This window comes from Bombus vosnesenskii, unplaced genomic scaffold (genome assembly GCF_011952255.1).
Source record: "Bombus vosnesenskii isolate JDL3184/JDL3185 unplaced genomic scaffold, Bvos_JDL3184-5_v1.1 scf7180000013295, whole genome shotgun sequence".
Taxonomy (NCBI): Eukaryota; Metazoa; Arthropoda; class Insecta; order Hymenoptera; family Apidae; genus Bombus; species Bombus vosnesenskii.
Window position 1 is genome coordinate 591,638 of NW_022882946.1, and position 14,747 is coordinate 606,384.

Consider the following 14,747-nt stretch of genomic DNA (forward strand, 5'->3'; position numbering starts at 1 on the left):
ACGCGCGAACACGATGGTATTCGGTAAAACTTTGTTCGAACGCACTAATAACGATGTTTGTTTCGAATAATCCGTTATAACACGCGTACACATCTTTCGCCTTCGATTTTCACCTGAAAATCCTACTTTCGATCATCTCGCCAATTTACAGAGGTGTGTCAATTATTATTAGGCTTGATTTACCGTTTCTGCAATTTTGTTCATTTCCAGCACAAGTATGTTATTTACTACTTCGCGATCGCGTGTTCACGACGCGAAAAACGCACGAGTATCGTTTATCAAATTCATATATCGATCAATTATTTTCAACGTAGAGATTTCCTATTTCGTTGTAAAGCTAAACGATATTCTTCGTACTCGAACGTTTTCTCGTTATAGGTTATTTCCGTACTGGTCGGTTGAAATCGTAAGAGAAGCGGCATTAAACGAAATAAGCTTTCCAGTAAAAACTCGCTAAGCCTAATAACCTGCTCGCCTCTGTACAAGCAAACTTTCGAGTTTCCATCACCTTGTCACAACATACGCGACAAGTTAGTCGGCATAGATTTCCATCGGATCACCGTAAACTGCAGATTGCACGTAGAGCGTAGCGTTTTCAGAGCTCGATCGATCTTCTTGGTCGAGACGGGCCGCCGAGGGAACGGCGGTAACAACGCTAGATTCAAGGTTTTCGCGTTCACACCGAATTGTTCGCCAACGAACCAAGTTCGCCGCGAGGGGAGGCCGGAGGCCGGTGTTTGCGTACGCGCGATCGCTAACGAAAGATTGCATGACTCGACAGAGCAACGTCAGCTCCCAGCGAGCAGAGGGCGGCCGCAAGCTGCCGCAAGCCGCAACCCAGGGACTGGTTCGCGTGTCCGCCGGCGAACTCCTCGGCAGGACCCACGAGGAGTTGGTGCTCCTGCTGATCCAGCTACGCCGGCAGAACGCCACCATCTACAAAGCGATGGAGAATTGTCACATGGAGATCGAGGCACAGGTCCGAAGACATTTTCAGAAACAGAATCGTTGGGCCAACGGTAGCAGCTGCGACTGGGAACAATGGAGCCTGCGTCGACCGGTGGCGTCGTGGCTGGTGTCATTTTTCTCTCTTCGATGTCGCGATAGGCTTCCCTCCGTAACCAAGAACCGCTTTCGAGAAAAATTGTTCTCACAGAAGGAGACCTTAGTCGTTACGCGATAAAATCAGAATTCGGTAATGCAATAAGAAAAATAAACCGACGGAAGAAGCTCCTGCGATTTGAACAACATTCTCGCAAACGATTCTCGTTATTTCAAACAATTTTTCATGCATCGTACTCGTCAAGTTTCGATTTTACCAAGGATTTTTTACAAGAATTTAGAAGCATTCGGGAGAAACTTCTTGAAAAGTTTTTGGAGATTCTCGACGATTCAAACGGAGACGGATGTTTTCACGAGGACCATCCGATAGGTGGTCGCGATCGAGAATCCTGTTGTACGCGCGAAAAATGCCGCGGAGCATGGCGAAGAACCGGTTTCAAGGACACGTTTCGAGAGAACGTCATTAGGATTGGAACTTTCTTCGAGAAAAAAATTCCGACGAGGCTTTGTTCTCTGCTGTGGCGTGTGTCTCGTCTTTTAGCGTGCCTTCTCAACGCGAATAGTCGATGTCTAGAATGTCGTATGAAATGTTGCCTTCTCGCGCGTTCTCTCGCGTTCTCCCGCGTCCTCCCGCGTTCTCGTCTACTTTGTACTCGTGTACTTTGATAAATGGTCTCTTTCCGCGTAGATCGCGTTTTCGGACGCAGAACGTCCGCCAACCTCTCCTCTCTGACGTTCGCCGTTCACCTCGCATCGAGAACGTCGTTGGTGTATTGGTTGCCCGCCAGAAATCGTATTACGTTTCCGCGCTGACCCTGACGAACGACTCGACCGTTTCCTTTTTCGCGATTCTCACGCCCTTGGGGCGTATTAAAAGTTTGAACGCGCTCAAACTCTCGTGTCATCCCGTTTTTTTTCGCTGTTGCCTCTTTGTTGACGATGCTACGCGTTGGGAATGTTAGGTAAATTTGAAGAGACGCGCAGTGAAGCTGAAACGTGTTTCCGATCTCCACGTCGCGTCGTGCTAGTTTACGTTCAAGTTTAGCATACGCCGTAACATAGTCCGTGTTTCGTGGGTTTAGCATGGCGCACTCGGTGAAAGTAAATTTATCCGTGTGTTGCGCGGAGTGTGCGAACATACGTTTCGCAGGTTCTGTTCTAAACGTCTCCTTTGATCGTCTACAGATTACGCGAGCTTGTGTATCATTCTGCAAACATACCGATATTCTCTGTCGTTTTTTCTCTCGCGACTTTTCGGTTTTGATTTTGCAAGCCCTTGCGCTTTTTCGATGCGTTTACGTTCCTTCTTTGATTTTCGAACCTTTCTTCTCGGATCGCAAGGAAACAGGGTCAAAGTTTTTCGTAAAATAATGAAAACATGCGAACGTTTCTTCGAGTAAAGTACTAATTACACGAGTGATTGCGAACAGAGTGTCGGCCTTCCTCGCATTGTTGATCAAATATCGCGACTGCGTCAGCAAAACAGAATGCGCTGTCCGCAAGACACGAGCGTGCACCATTAGGCGAAAAGACCCATAGACACTGTGAAGCGTGGAAATTTGCCAGGTGTCACATTTAAAGTGGCATTCTTCTGTGACCCGCAGGCTAGATTGGCAGAGCTCGATACTCCGCGACGATTGGAGAACCTTCAGAAACTCGAGGAACTAAAGAAGCATCTGATGGATCTCGAAAAGCAGGTAAAACTCGCTTTCCACTTTTTCCCCCGGTATCTCTATTGGCCAAGCGAAAACTCGTGAATTTTTATCATCGGTAACGAGCCGATCCGACTAAGATTCGCTGAATATTTCTATTCGAAAGACGCAAGTTGCGCGATAAATTAACAAAACGAAATTCGTTCTCCGGCCGGTTCTCTGGTGCTTGATTATTCCGTTCGAGTCGTCGAGGGCCGAGTTTTTCGAGCGTAACCTGAGCTAATTGAGAAACTTGGAAGCAAGGCGATCGAAGCTCGTAAATTCAATGGGTCTCGTATATTTTGTCACAAAGTACGAGAAGGGCAAGCCGCTAGTGAACCTCGTGGACAACATGGTGAAGTTGGGCTCCCTCTACAATCGCAACACTGCCAATGGGACCAATATCTTCTCGGGTTCTCGACACGACCTAGCACACGACAATTCGAGGGATCATCGTCTGGAATTCAATCAGAAGGTGCAGGAGCAACGTTTGCTTGCCGAGGAACGTAGAGATTGGGACCGATTAAGTCCCGATCACGGACAATTACAGGTATCGATTTCCCTCGATTGTTTAGATGACACGGTACGCGTATAACAGTCGTTTAATTCAGTTAGCCAAAGTATCGGTGAAACGAGAATCTGTTCACGCGAAATACTGTTCGCGCTTAATTTAATAACTGAGACATGGAAAGTAACGTTCTAAACTTGAAAATATAAGGTTCCATAAAGCGTCACGAGGACCTTGGCGTGCAAAAATACTTGAGTCAACGCCTCGCGTCTATCGCAACCCTAGCTTACGCTCGGTGAAGAAGAACGCAATCACCCGACGACGAGATTCCGCATTTCCTTCGCCTAGCTCGCATTGCTAACCGTGTTTCCCGCTTCGTAACAAATAGCACGAAAGAAACGGCGTCTCGGTGTTGTGGGAAAATTTGCTCTCTGGAGAAAATAGCTGAAACGTCGAAAGGAACGGTTGAGTTTAGCCGGGGGAAGAGAGCAGTGGAAGATCGACAGAAACAGGAGGTTTCGTTAGAATTATATCGAGAATTATTCGCCCCTTTGTATCCGCACGGCGTAATAAATACTTGCTTTCCAAGCATTCCGTAACGGACGCGCGCGTGCATTTTGCTCAAATTGCGTTACGAGAGAAAACGTCGCGATAAATACGAATTACACACCGCCAAGTCCCATAACGGTGCATAATACCAACGTGAAAATCAGAGAGGTAAAGCAGGAGACGACGTGGGTTGAAAAAACGCGCGGGAAAATTACGAACCCGACATCGAATACAGTTAACGTTTGTTGCACGCAGTTGGCTGCGTGCGATGAGACGTTACGTTAAAAATCGCGATTATACGTAGGTACGCAGGCGCGCGTTTTTCTCGTTTCTTTCCTTTTCGACGATCCGCGATTACGACACGGTGTGGCCATAGCTCATTGTAGCGGAATGGTAATTCCGGTTGAAACGCGACTCCTTGGTCGCTCGACTGGAAAGCAAAACTTCAAGGTTAACTCACCACGTCGCTTCTGTGTCGTAGGCCAAGGTGCAGCAGCTCTACAAACTGGATCGCCTGCTTCAGGAGGAATCCGGAACGCTTCACAGTCTTCAGCAAGACAAGGCGAGTAACGCGATCTCCGATCTTCTACCGTGAAAACGCGCCCGACCTTCTCCGCTTTCCTTTCTTCCATTCGTTTTCAAACTATTCTTTGACAGATCGTTCTTTCGCGTTTTCGAATCGTCGTGGACGGAACGTGTCCGACGAGCGTTGTACATATCAGACGTGATATACCGTTCGAATTGAAGCCATAGCGCGCATCGTGTGACGGTGAACGTACAGCGTACAGTGAACGCGTGTTGCGTTTAACAGTGGAATCGCTGGAACAGATTATCGGACGCAGAATCGTAAAAAAATTGTAAATTATCCGCCATGTCCAGATCCGAGAGAGATTTGATCGTAGAGTGAGAAAAGGAGCGCTACGTAAAAATGTTGGTATAAAAATATTTAGATACATCTGTCAACGGCGGTATCTGGAAGATGAAAAAGTCATTTCTTTTGGGATACGAAGAAATTGACCAATTTTACCAAATATTTCGTAAAATCGAATTTCATCGATGAATTATTTTTATCCTGCTATCTGGTGGCTTTCCAGCAGTTATTATCTTCGAGTCGGTCGGGCCAAATCAGTTTTCCAGCGTATTGAACCTTCTCGATTTCGATTACAGGAGATTCTGGAAAAAGCTCTAGGTGGTCTCCGACATAAACTGCAGGGCAGCAGAAGCAATTTGGTGGAAGCAGAGAGATACAGAAAGCAGCAGCTCCTTCTGGAAAAAGAGCTGAGCAGAGTGAGAGTGTTGCTGGCACACAACTCCAAGGTACGAACTTTAAAGCGTTCTGTAGGCTCTTGGAATCGCGGTTTGTCCTCGATCAGCGAACATCAGGCTAGAAGGAAGGAAAATTAACGGAGAAAAAGTTTAACGTAAAATAGACGCCGTCGTCCTGATTCGTCCGTTCGGGAAACAAAAAAGTTGCTATCGGGAACAATTTTTAAGTTTCAACGACAGACGCTACTTGATCGCGAATAGTTTCGGCAGATTCCCACGCACGGCGAAACTTTAATCGGTTTTATGCGAATTTCCATTCGACGACGGAGGTGGCGGATTCAATCGGGAAGTTTTCTTTCGCCGGAATAAATTCCGGCGATCTATTCTTCGGAGAACGGGAAGTTGCTCGTGGTTTCCGCCCCGCGAAAAGTAATCGGGGTTTCTCCGTTTCGCATTTTCGAAGAAAGTCCGACGAATTGGACGCTGGTCTTTTACTATGTAGAAGTAGAAGAATAGCGAGCACGCATCGCGCGCTTCGTTCTCCAAGGAACTGATTTGCCTGATTTAATCGTCGATTCGTTGTTTCCAGGTAAAGCCGGTATTCTTCCAGGTAAATCGATCAAAACACAGAAATAGATAGATTTCCGTTTCGTTGACCGTTCTGTTCGCATTTTCGTTCTCGACGAAACTTTTAGCTTCTTAACTCTGTTCCTGTAAAGGCAACGAATAATCTTCCCGTATCTTTGCCTTTCAGAAACTCGAGGAAACGGTCGCGGAAAATGCGAGATTGGAACAAGACCTGGTGGTGCTGCGACAGAAGCTGCAAGCATCGAGGAGGTATGCAGGAAATATGACCAGAGACACTTCGGCCACGACTGGCCCTCTCGAAGCAGAATTGAGAAGAGTTCAACAATTGGTCGGGGATCTACAGAGACAACGAAAGGAATTGAGCATTCAAGTTAGACAGTTAACGGAGAAGTCACACAGTCTGGTGCAACAGATTCGACCGCAACCTACTTCTGGTAAGCCGAATCGTTGTTTTTGAGAAGTACGGAGATCGTTTGAGACGTTGAACTTAGAAAAACGTTGAAAGCGTGACACAGCCTACGTTTGAAAATAATAAGAACCAAAGTATATCGCGAGATGAGGTAAATGAGATTTCGTTCTTACGTTACCAACGCAGCTCCTCAAGTGCACCAACCAAAGAAACGAACGCAAAACTCTTGGTTGGAGACCGATCTTGATTCTGGGATAACTCTGGATCACGGTTTGGATTCGCCATCGAGCCCTGCGCTGTCCTCGTCGCCTCGTGGCAAGCAGAACGGTGGACCGTATCCGCATTTCAGTTCACCGATACAGATCAAAGACTCGTCCCCCACGAATCGTCAGCAGACAAACCTACAATCGTACCCTCAGTCGCCGCAGAATCATATTTCCTCGCTTTCCCCTCAGTTACGAGAACAGATTCAACAACATCAGTTGAAGCAACAGCTTCTAAAGGATCAAATGCAGGGAAAAGGAAGCCTGATGCAAGCGAACGTTTCTCCGTTATACGTCAACACGGAGTCTAGAATTCACGGTAAGCGCAAAACACATATGATCTTAACCTATCGGAATTATCTTTTGGCAAAAGTTTCTCTCATCGTCCATCAATCGTATAATACGTTCAACTGATTCAGAGAACAACAGACAAGACGAAAACTTGACGAATGGTACGATTCCACCGCCGGAGTACGTTCCACCTCCTCCGCCGCCACCCTTGGCCGAAGAAACGTTACTAAACGATAATTACAGACAAAACGAGGACAACAAGTTCGCCGGTAAGTGAAGCAATAACGCGAAACTAACAGACCTTAACACAACAGCGATCGATGTTTTGCGATAATAACGTTTTCAAGGTTTAATCCACAACCGTGAGAAACAAGAGATTAAGACCGTGCGAATCGTGAAACGGGAATCGGAAAGACGGCAAAGAGATCGAGGAGACAGAACTGGAAACATTGGAATTCCATTAACGAACGGGCTTCAGGCGCCTGGAGGTGCCAAGAGATTGTGCGACGATGATTTAGAAGGTTCTCAGAAGTTCGAGGTAATTTCTTCGAGTTTTCCACGATTCCATTTACTGCGTTCGATCGATATAATTTATATTCGCCGTGGTAAAATATTTCTATATCTTATCATGGTACAAGTAACGATTAAAGAAAGACTTTCTGTCAGTTTATTTCGAGCCTGAGTAGCGGGTAACTTTGACAAACGATCGACGATGTCGCAGCTTTGATTTTATTTTGCTCTATTTTCGATCGATTTATTCTTAGAAGGCTCAATTGGGAAAGGTGGTAGAAGAGTCGCCGATGATTCACGCTCAAAGCACAGTCCAGCTGACGGATTTGGACGACGTGCAGTTCCAAAGAAGCATGTCCTTACCGAGAGGTTTCGGCGGACAGCGGCAACAGCAGCCCGAGATTCATCAGGTTCCGGTAGTGCCTCCTCCCAGAAGCGACAGTATGCACGCTCTGAGAACCATGCTAGCCAGACGAAATAAAGTCAGGGTAAGTTAACCACGCGTTACCGACTTCTCCCTATTCGCCTTTTTCGATACGGATATGTCAATTAACCGACGAACTAATAAGATTTATTCCTCATTACCTTTCCCCGATAAATTTTTCGTCGTGCTAATATTATATTTTTTGTTTTCGTACGATGTAATCTATGTATACTAAACCTTTTTTTTTTTGCATGCTACTTGCAATTTTTCGATGTTTTTGACATACAAAATCCAAAACGCGAATCACCAAATTTTACTTGTTTCGTCGTAATATTTGTGCATTCTGATTTTGAGATAGAGACATTCGCATTCAGCGCCGGAACACAGTATCGCCAGAGTACCAGCATCAACTACGTATAGGATACATATGATTTCATACATTTTCTTCATTTTCTCTGTTTTCGTTGGTTTCGCCTTTCACCCTTCCGTGATGCCTTATTTTGTTCGGCCCTCGTTTCGTCACCCTCCGTTATTCTGCTTGCCGATCAACGCAGTTCGAAACTCAAGATGGAAGCTCGGACAGTACTCTGTCGCCGTATACGGAGAGCCTCGCTTCGAGTTCGCACGTGCCTATGAGCTCGCCGAATTACTCGACCAGTCCGTCCTATAGCCCCAGCCAGCAGAATTATCCGATTAAACCGAACCATCATCAGCCGCCGTACTACCCACCGTACAGACACTACGAGAATCCATTGAGAAACGAGAGCATCCCGGAGCCGGTGAGTCCGGAGTTGTTGTCACCGACGAACCTCGAAGGCCAGGACAGAATGTTCGGTTCGTCGTTGAACGTGAACGCGTCGAACTCGCCGCAATTGTCGCCCATTTTCAAGAGCGAGGCGGCGAAACAGATCATCAAGGAGATGACGGAGAAAAAGATCGAGGGGCCGAGGCGCAGGCAAATTCCCCGCGAGAAAAGACGACACTATACCGTGTCCAGTAGCAAACCCATTCTCGATCTAGAAGACACCTTCTCGAAGATGGTATCGTTTATTTTTGTATTTTATGTTTTCATATTTCTCCTCGTTGTCTTCCTCGTTCACGTACATTCGTTTAATTTCCTTTTTCTTTTCCTTTGTTGATTCCGTTTTTGTCATACCTTCGTTTTGTCGTTTTTTTTTTTTGGCGTCGTTTTGTCGTGTTGCGTGTGTCGTTGAAGTAAAGCGCGCGGTCGATATAGAAGCGTTTTTGATGTTCCCTAGGGAATGGGAAGAGCCAGAGATGATCTTGATATGGAACGAGCGCTCAGGCCGAGGATCAACGCTCCGGATGTCGTAAGATCGACTTTGAGTCACAAAGAGCTGAAGTATAATGAGAGTACCATCGATCAGCTGCTAGGAACGCCCAACAAGATCGTTATCCCTGAAAGATATATCCCTGAACAGGTGACAAATTTACGACGTAAATACGTAAATAAGTTTGTACGCCACTGTATCGATGCTTTGGTATAACGTTGAAACAATCGCGTTCCAGACGCCGGAATTAACTGCGGAGGAACAAGAGCAACGATTGAAGAAAGCCGAAGCGATAAGAAAGATGCTGTCGGAAACAACCGTGACTGCGCCAGATGGAAGCGGTATGCATCCGTGCAACTTCGTTTTAACGACAAATTAGTTTTTAAGTTAATGAAAGATCGCAAATATTAAATAGTCACGCGAATCGTTATCTCGTTATCTCTTTCAGACGATAATATCAATATCGAACAATCAGACAGCTTGAAGAGAAAAGTAGTGGAAGAGAAACGGCAAAGAGATCACATTTTGCAACTGAATCAAATTTTGGCCAAGCAAGTTATGGAAAAGAGCAAGATGGTGGCGGGTACGTCGCAGTTTGTTATAAATAAATAGTTTATTGGTTTGATTTATTCTGCTTGTATCTAATATATAGCGACTAGTGGTGTGACAGCATGACCAATGTTTAGGTAGACTTTCGTGCCTTCTGCTATTTCCTAGTGCGGAAGGCTTACGCTTATTCGATTCGTTCGTTGTATATTTTATAACGGAACCGGACGAATATCGTCACCTATCGATCGAAATGAATTGCTTATTTTTATCGGCAATTAGCGATAGTATTTAGACTCGGGATACTTGATTGTTTAAGAATTTGACAGTTTCGTACATAAGACGTTGGAAATGTTTTTCATTGGCATGCGCCGTCATGAATATTTTTATTTCGACTATGTAATTAATTTCCTCGTTGAAAGTCTTATCGATGTGAGATATACGTATATCGTTGTGTCATATGTAGTGAGCGTTGTTTGGATTGTTTGTGCTGTGTATAGGTAACCAGGCACACTGACTGACATGCTTCCTCCATCTTCCCATATAGGACACGCACATCATATTATCGTTTCTCAGGTTTGTTTATATTTTTCTTTCATCTTCTTCTTCATTTTTTTTTCTACATTACTACCCTTCATACATCCTTTCCTCGATTAATTTTCATTTTCCTCGGTAATCTTATTTGATATGGAACGTTCGTTGGAAAAGTAAATTAATCGTTCGAAAATCTTGAAGAAATTTCTATAACAAATACAAATACATAAACCTCGAGTTTAAAAAATCCTGCTGCGAGTTTTTCACATTGATTTGACGTTAACTTCTCCGCTTTAACAGTGAAAGCACTGGCCACTCTTCCTTTGAAGACCGAATCGAGCTTAGAAGACGAGGATCTCTCGCCCGTAACACCATTACCGCTCTATCAGCAAAGAGAGAATTATTACTCGTAAGGTGATCAAGGTCGTTATTGTCCATCGGACATAGCTGTCAAATACAGGTCCTTTTAGCACAAAAGAGAAAACTCTACTGCCAGCCCGGAACAACAGAGAAACAAACATCTTTCCTCGTGTAACGTTTTATCAAATTTCATAACAGACGACTGACTCGTCTGATACTTGCTATTACGATTATATAAAAAGTAAAGAAAACGATGTTTTTTTTTTTTATTTGCGTGAATATTGTACATAATCATGGATTAAATAAACTGATAATAAATAGCTGTTCTCTGGATCGTCGATAAGGACTAGCAGTATAATGGGTGTCGAACAGAATTAGGTGAATGATATTTATAGAAGAAAATAGTAAATATTCGAATGATTATTTCAATTCTTTGTCTAATTTTTTATTACATGCTCTTTTTTTAATGGATTTTTGTTTGATTTCGTTCGTAATAAGTATCGTCTGATTTAATCGACTAACGAAAAATAACTTGTATTTGCTATTTTCTACTTGAAGCGTTTTATCGTTTAATCGTGACATCGAGACAGGATGGTTTCAAGTTTCGATACGCCTAAGACTTTAATCGTCGTCCATCCTTGGATTACCGAATCTGCATTAAGAATACATACTTCTGTTCCACGGTTTCGCGAGATATTTGTATTCAAAGGATGCTTCTATTCGTATTTATACATTTTTTAACGATAAATACACGAAACATATAAAATTCCGTCGTCGTAAAATTAAAGACTAATTACGAAGCCTATATTCTATAATCGTAAATGTTGCTCCAACGTAAAACGTTCTAGTAATAAATATTCTGATGCCATCTTGCTTGACGCCATTCTGACTCGATGTTTACTCTTCTACCCGAAGAGAATGCTTCCACGAGTTTCTATCACTAGCAATAATAATAAATTAAGAAACGATCGCACAATGCGACTCATTTAACGAATGACTGTAATCGAATTCCTTTAATTCGTGCGAATGCCATTAGCTAGAGAAAGAGAACCGAGTATAGGGATAAAATAAGTACCCACTCAGAAATATAGTTAATCAGAGAGTTCGGCTAACTATAAACAGCTGGAAGAATCAAGTACACTTTATATCTCGCCTTTATTTCTCGTGCTGTCTTACGAAAAATTTCTATATCGCAGTTTTATCAAACTATAAATTCCTCCAAGTATTACCATTCCTACGTAATTTCTTTTTCTTCTTTTATCAAATCTATCCTTTTGCAAGTTTTTCGTTAATACAGGTAAAAATGAAATAAGCTTTATACGCGTATATGGGTCGAATTCAGTGAAATTTGTCTGTTACGCAAAGTCGTGCTTCGCAAACTCGTCCTTTCGCAAATACTTCTTCGAGTTTACGTTTACGTTACAGTAACGTTAATCAACAACAAATAATTTATTGTATCTGTACATATTGCAACGAGTTCGGGAATCATCGGTTTAAGTCATCCGCGAATTTACGTAAGAGAAACGAGCATATTAGCGATAAGGTAAAAAGAATAAGGTAAAACTTAAGGTTGAATTTACGGTAGATGCTACGAGCGGCGCAACATAGTTAAACATTAATAAAGATCGCTATAAGTAACGATCGCATTGAACTGACTGAGACTAGAGTGGATTTATAGTGTGAAACACCGATCGAGGGTATATGAAATTTTAAATAAGTTCTTCGAACGTCTCTCTGTGTGCTTTAAACTTTGTTTTTAACGTGCGAGATACGATCGAGTCGTTGCAGTGAAACGTTTATTGTCAACGTTATCGTCGCGTAACGATGTACAGCAGTCGTATAAGTAGATGAATTAACGCTTGTTTCAATCAAAAATAATGTAAGACGTTACAAATTAAACAACATATTTCTTAATACGGAATGATGTATAAATAACCGATTGATTTTCATTGTCAATAACTTTTAAACAAAATAAAGACAATAGTCTTTTAATACAAGTCATTAATACAGTCTATCGATACCTGGAAATTCTGTACAGAACATGATTCTATTATTCAGACGTTGTACAAAGAAACAATCGGAATGTCCATTTTCCGTCAGGCTTAAGAAAGTCTTAAAGTAAGAACTTTAAAGCAATCACGAAAGATTAAGTTAATACCGTTTAGTAATCTAGTAAAAAATGAAATAAAATATCTAATGACTCGTTTTAACGGACCTTTAATTCCTTTAATCGTACCGTTCTAAGCGTATATTATATGTCGCGTTTTTGACAAATAAGAGAACGATACTTGATGCAACATTGCGATTATTTTCTACAAGTTCGATCGGTATTTTCATTCGTAGATCTGCTCCAACTTCGACGCGATCAAACGCATGGATTTATACGACGCACGAATCACTCGAACACTCGCCACTCTATTCGATACTTTTCTTACCAACTTCTTCATACGGATGCATACGTTTGACCGACGTTGAATCGTCTGTAATTTAAGGAACATGTAACATATACATCTGTACGTTTTGGAGGCGTCCTGTAACATCGTTCTTCGTTCTACGTGAATCGTTTACGCCGCTTTTGACGTTTCCGAGCAGCGTGTATTATATTTTTCCGAGGTCGATTCTCGCGTTTGTCACCCGAGATTGTCCAACGTATTGTCCAACAATATGAGAAAAAAGGACGACCTCGAAAGTGCGACTAGATAAGTTCCATAAAAGTGTCTAGCATCGTATCCATTCGATGGAAATTTAATCGAAACTTAATTCTTTGAAGCGGGAATTGAATTCGTTGATATCATTTTAATCAAAGACTAAACGGGTTTTTCGGGATTATCGATCTCTCTTTTTATCTAGGTCGTTCAGATTAGATATTATCGAACAGTGAACGACATAAATAACAAAGTCTTCGTAACGTAGCAGAAAATGCTAAGCAACGCTTCAAAGGACTAAGAAGTAAGGCAGCGTTGAGACGCGAAGCGTCGCAAAAGCGTGCTCTAATGTTCGTAAGCTATCGTGTACGGTCGCAATCTGTTAAAATGCTTGGACAATTCGGAACGACGAGAGCGTTCGAGCGAAATCGAAGAGTGCCAAATTACACTCGCAAAAGCAGATCGATCGCGAAACGCGGCAACTGCTCGTCAATTAAACGAGGAAGAATAAAAGAAGCGGAAACCAGCGAGACTAACGCGCAGCACAAACGATTAAATCTAAGGATCTCCCCTCGACGACTGTCAACCCCGAGAAACGTATCTCGCTAATCACGCTAATTAATAGTAGAAATGCGTTACTATTATCGAGAACTCTTCGGTCCACAGGCATCGACATTAGGAATAGTTTTTTACGATACGATGATCCGTGTACGATGTAGAATACACGGTGAAACCAACGATCGAATCGCGATCGCTCCTTCGGGAAGCGAATAGGTCGAGAAAAAGAGCTTAGCTCGTAAAGAGTAGCCGTTTCAGGCAATCGGTACCATCGTGCCCTTTTTAAGAACGTTCCTCTGTGGATGGAGTACAATTCCAGCGCGAATCATCGCGAACGTTGAAGGCAAAAGTTCGGGGAAGAAAGGACGATACGTTCGTTCATCGCTGCAAACTCCTCGTTCGACGTCCGATTGGTCCATGGTACCTGAGAAATCAGCGACAGGTTGGTTTCTGCGGTTGCCACTGCGCCAGGCGGATTGTTAGAGCGACGTAAACACCGAAACGCTATTGTAAAAGAAAACTACTGTGGAAACAGGAACTGTTATTGTTACACGAATAAAATAAAATCCATATTACATGAGCCGAGATTCTTCTTTTACCTTCTACGTAAAATTCGAAACCTTGACTCAAACGTTCGTTGTATCTTTCAGGTACTTTTGAAAAGAATATTCTAAAATTACGAGTACTTGCGTCCTCTTAACAACAACGATGTCTTACAACGTTCCAGGCACGAGTTTATTTTGAAGAAAAGATTTAGTTTGTTTTCGATTGCATTCGACTTTGCCGTCGGCTTATTCTCTCAAGATAATGAGATGAAATTAATAAAATTGCTACGCGTTAATATGTCGCGGACACGTAAAACACGTTTAGATACAAAATGTTATAACTTTCGATTGGCTAACGACGCGCGTTTGATCGATGAAAGCTAACGAATTAATATGCAAATGATAATGAAAATTTCAATTTTGAGACAAGTATCTCTCGATGAATTATTGTGTAATTACGATACCATATAAGTGACAGAAAACTTGAACAGGAAATGAGATGAAAAAGATGGAAGTACAGGTAATCCTAGTGTCTGACCGACCGTCTCCCTCTCGGAAAATACTCTCAATTTTATACATGCGATACAATGAAAATTCGAATACACCGAGAATTTTGAGAAAGAGCGTGTAAAAAATACGATCAATCTGTATTGATCTTATCTTGCGACTTACAAGTTAACAAGATATCCGTAAATGAAGAAGGATG

The 14,747-nt window shown here is 42.8% G+C and overlaps 1 protein-coding gene across 13 annotated transcripts in view; it reads left to right on the forward strand.

Annotated features, from left to right (window-relative positions):
• Positions 1 to 14,747, forward strand: part of LOC117233211 — a 192,695-nt gene that overhangs the window by 171,313 nt on the left and 6,635 nt on the right. For 7 of the 13 annotated variants that reach the window (XM_033493306.1, XM_033493299.1, XM_033493307.1 and 4 more), the window contains 15 exons: positions 782 to 979; positions 2,667 to 2,759; positions 3,067 to 3,303; positions 4,292 to 4,372; positions 4,978 to 5,127; positions 5,666 to 5,686; positions 5,831 to 6,098; positions 6,260 to 6,655; positions 6,756 to 6,896; positions 6,975 to 7,165; positions 7,392 to 7,625; positions 8,116 to 8,601; positions 8,821 to 9,003; positions 9,092 to 9,194; positions 9,302 to 9,436. In XM_033493306.1, coding sequence (XP_033349197.1) covers positions 782 to 979; positions 2,667 to 2,759; positions 3,067 to 3,303; positions 4,292 to 4,372; positions 4,978 to 5,127; positions 5,666 to 5,686; positions 5,831 to 6,098; positions 6,260 to 6,655; positions 6,756 to 6,896; positions 6,975 to 7,165; positions 7,392 to 7,625; positions 8,116 to 8,601; positions 8,821 to 9,003; positions 9,092 to 9,194; positions 9,302 to 9,436 — 2,917 coding nt within the window. Of the gene's footprint in view, positions 1 to 781; positions 980 to 2,666; positions 2,760 to 3,066; positions 3,304 to 4,291; positions 4,373 to 4,977; positions 5,128 to 5,665; positions 5,687 to 5,830; positions 6,099 to 6,259; positions 6,656 to 6,755; positions 6,897 to 6,974; positions 7,166 to 7,391; positions 7,626 to 8,115; positions 8,602 to 8,820; positions 9,004 to 9,091; positions 9,195 to 9,301; positions 9,437 to 9,899; positions 9,976 to 10,233; positions 14,077 to 14,747 lie in introns of those variants that run through there. The other 6 variants (XR_004493281.1, XM_033493310.1, XM_033493311.1 and 3 more) reach the window with 6 other exon arrangements.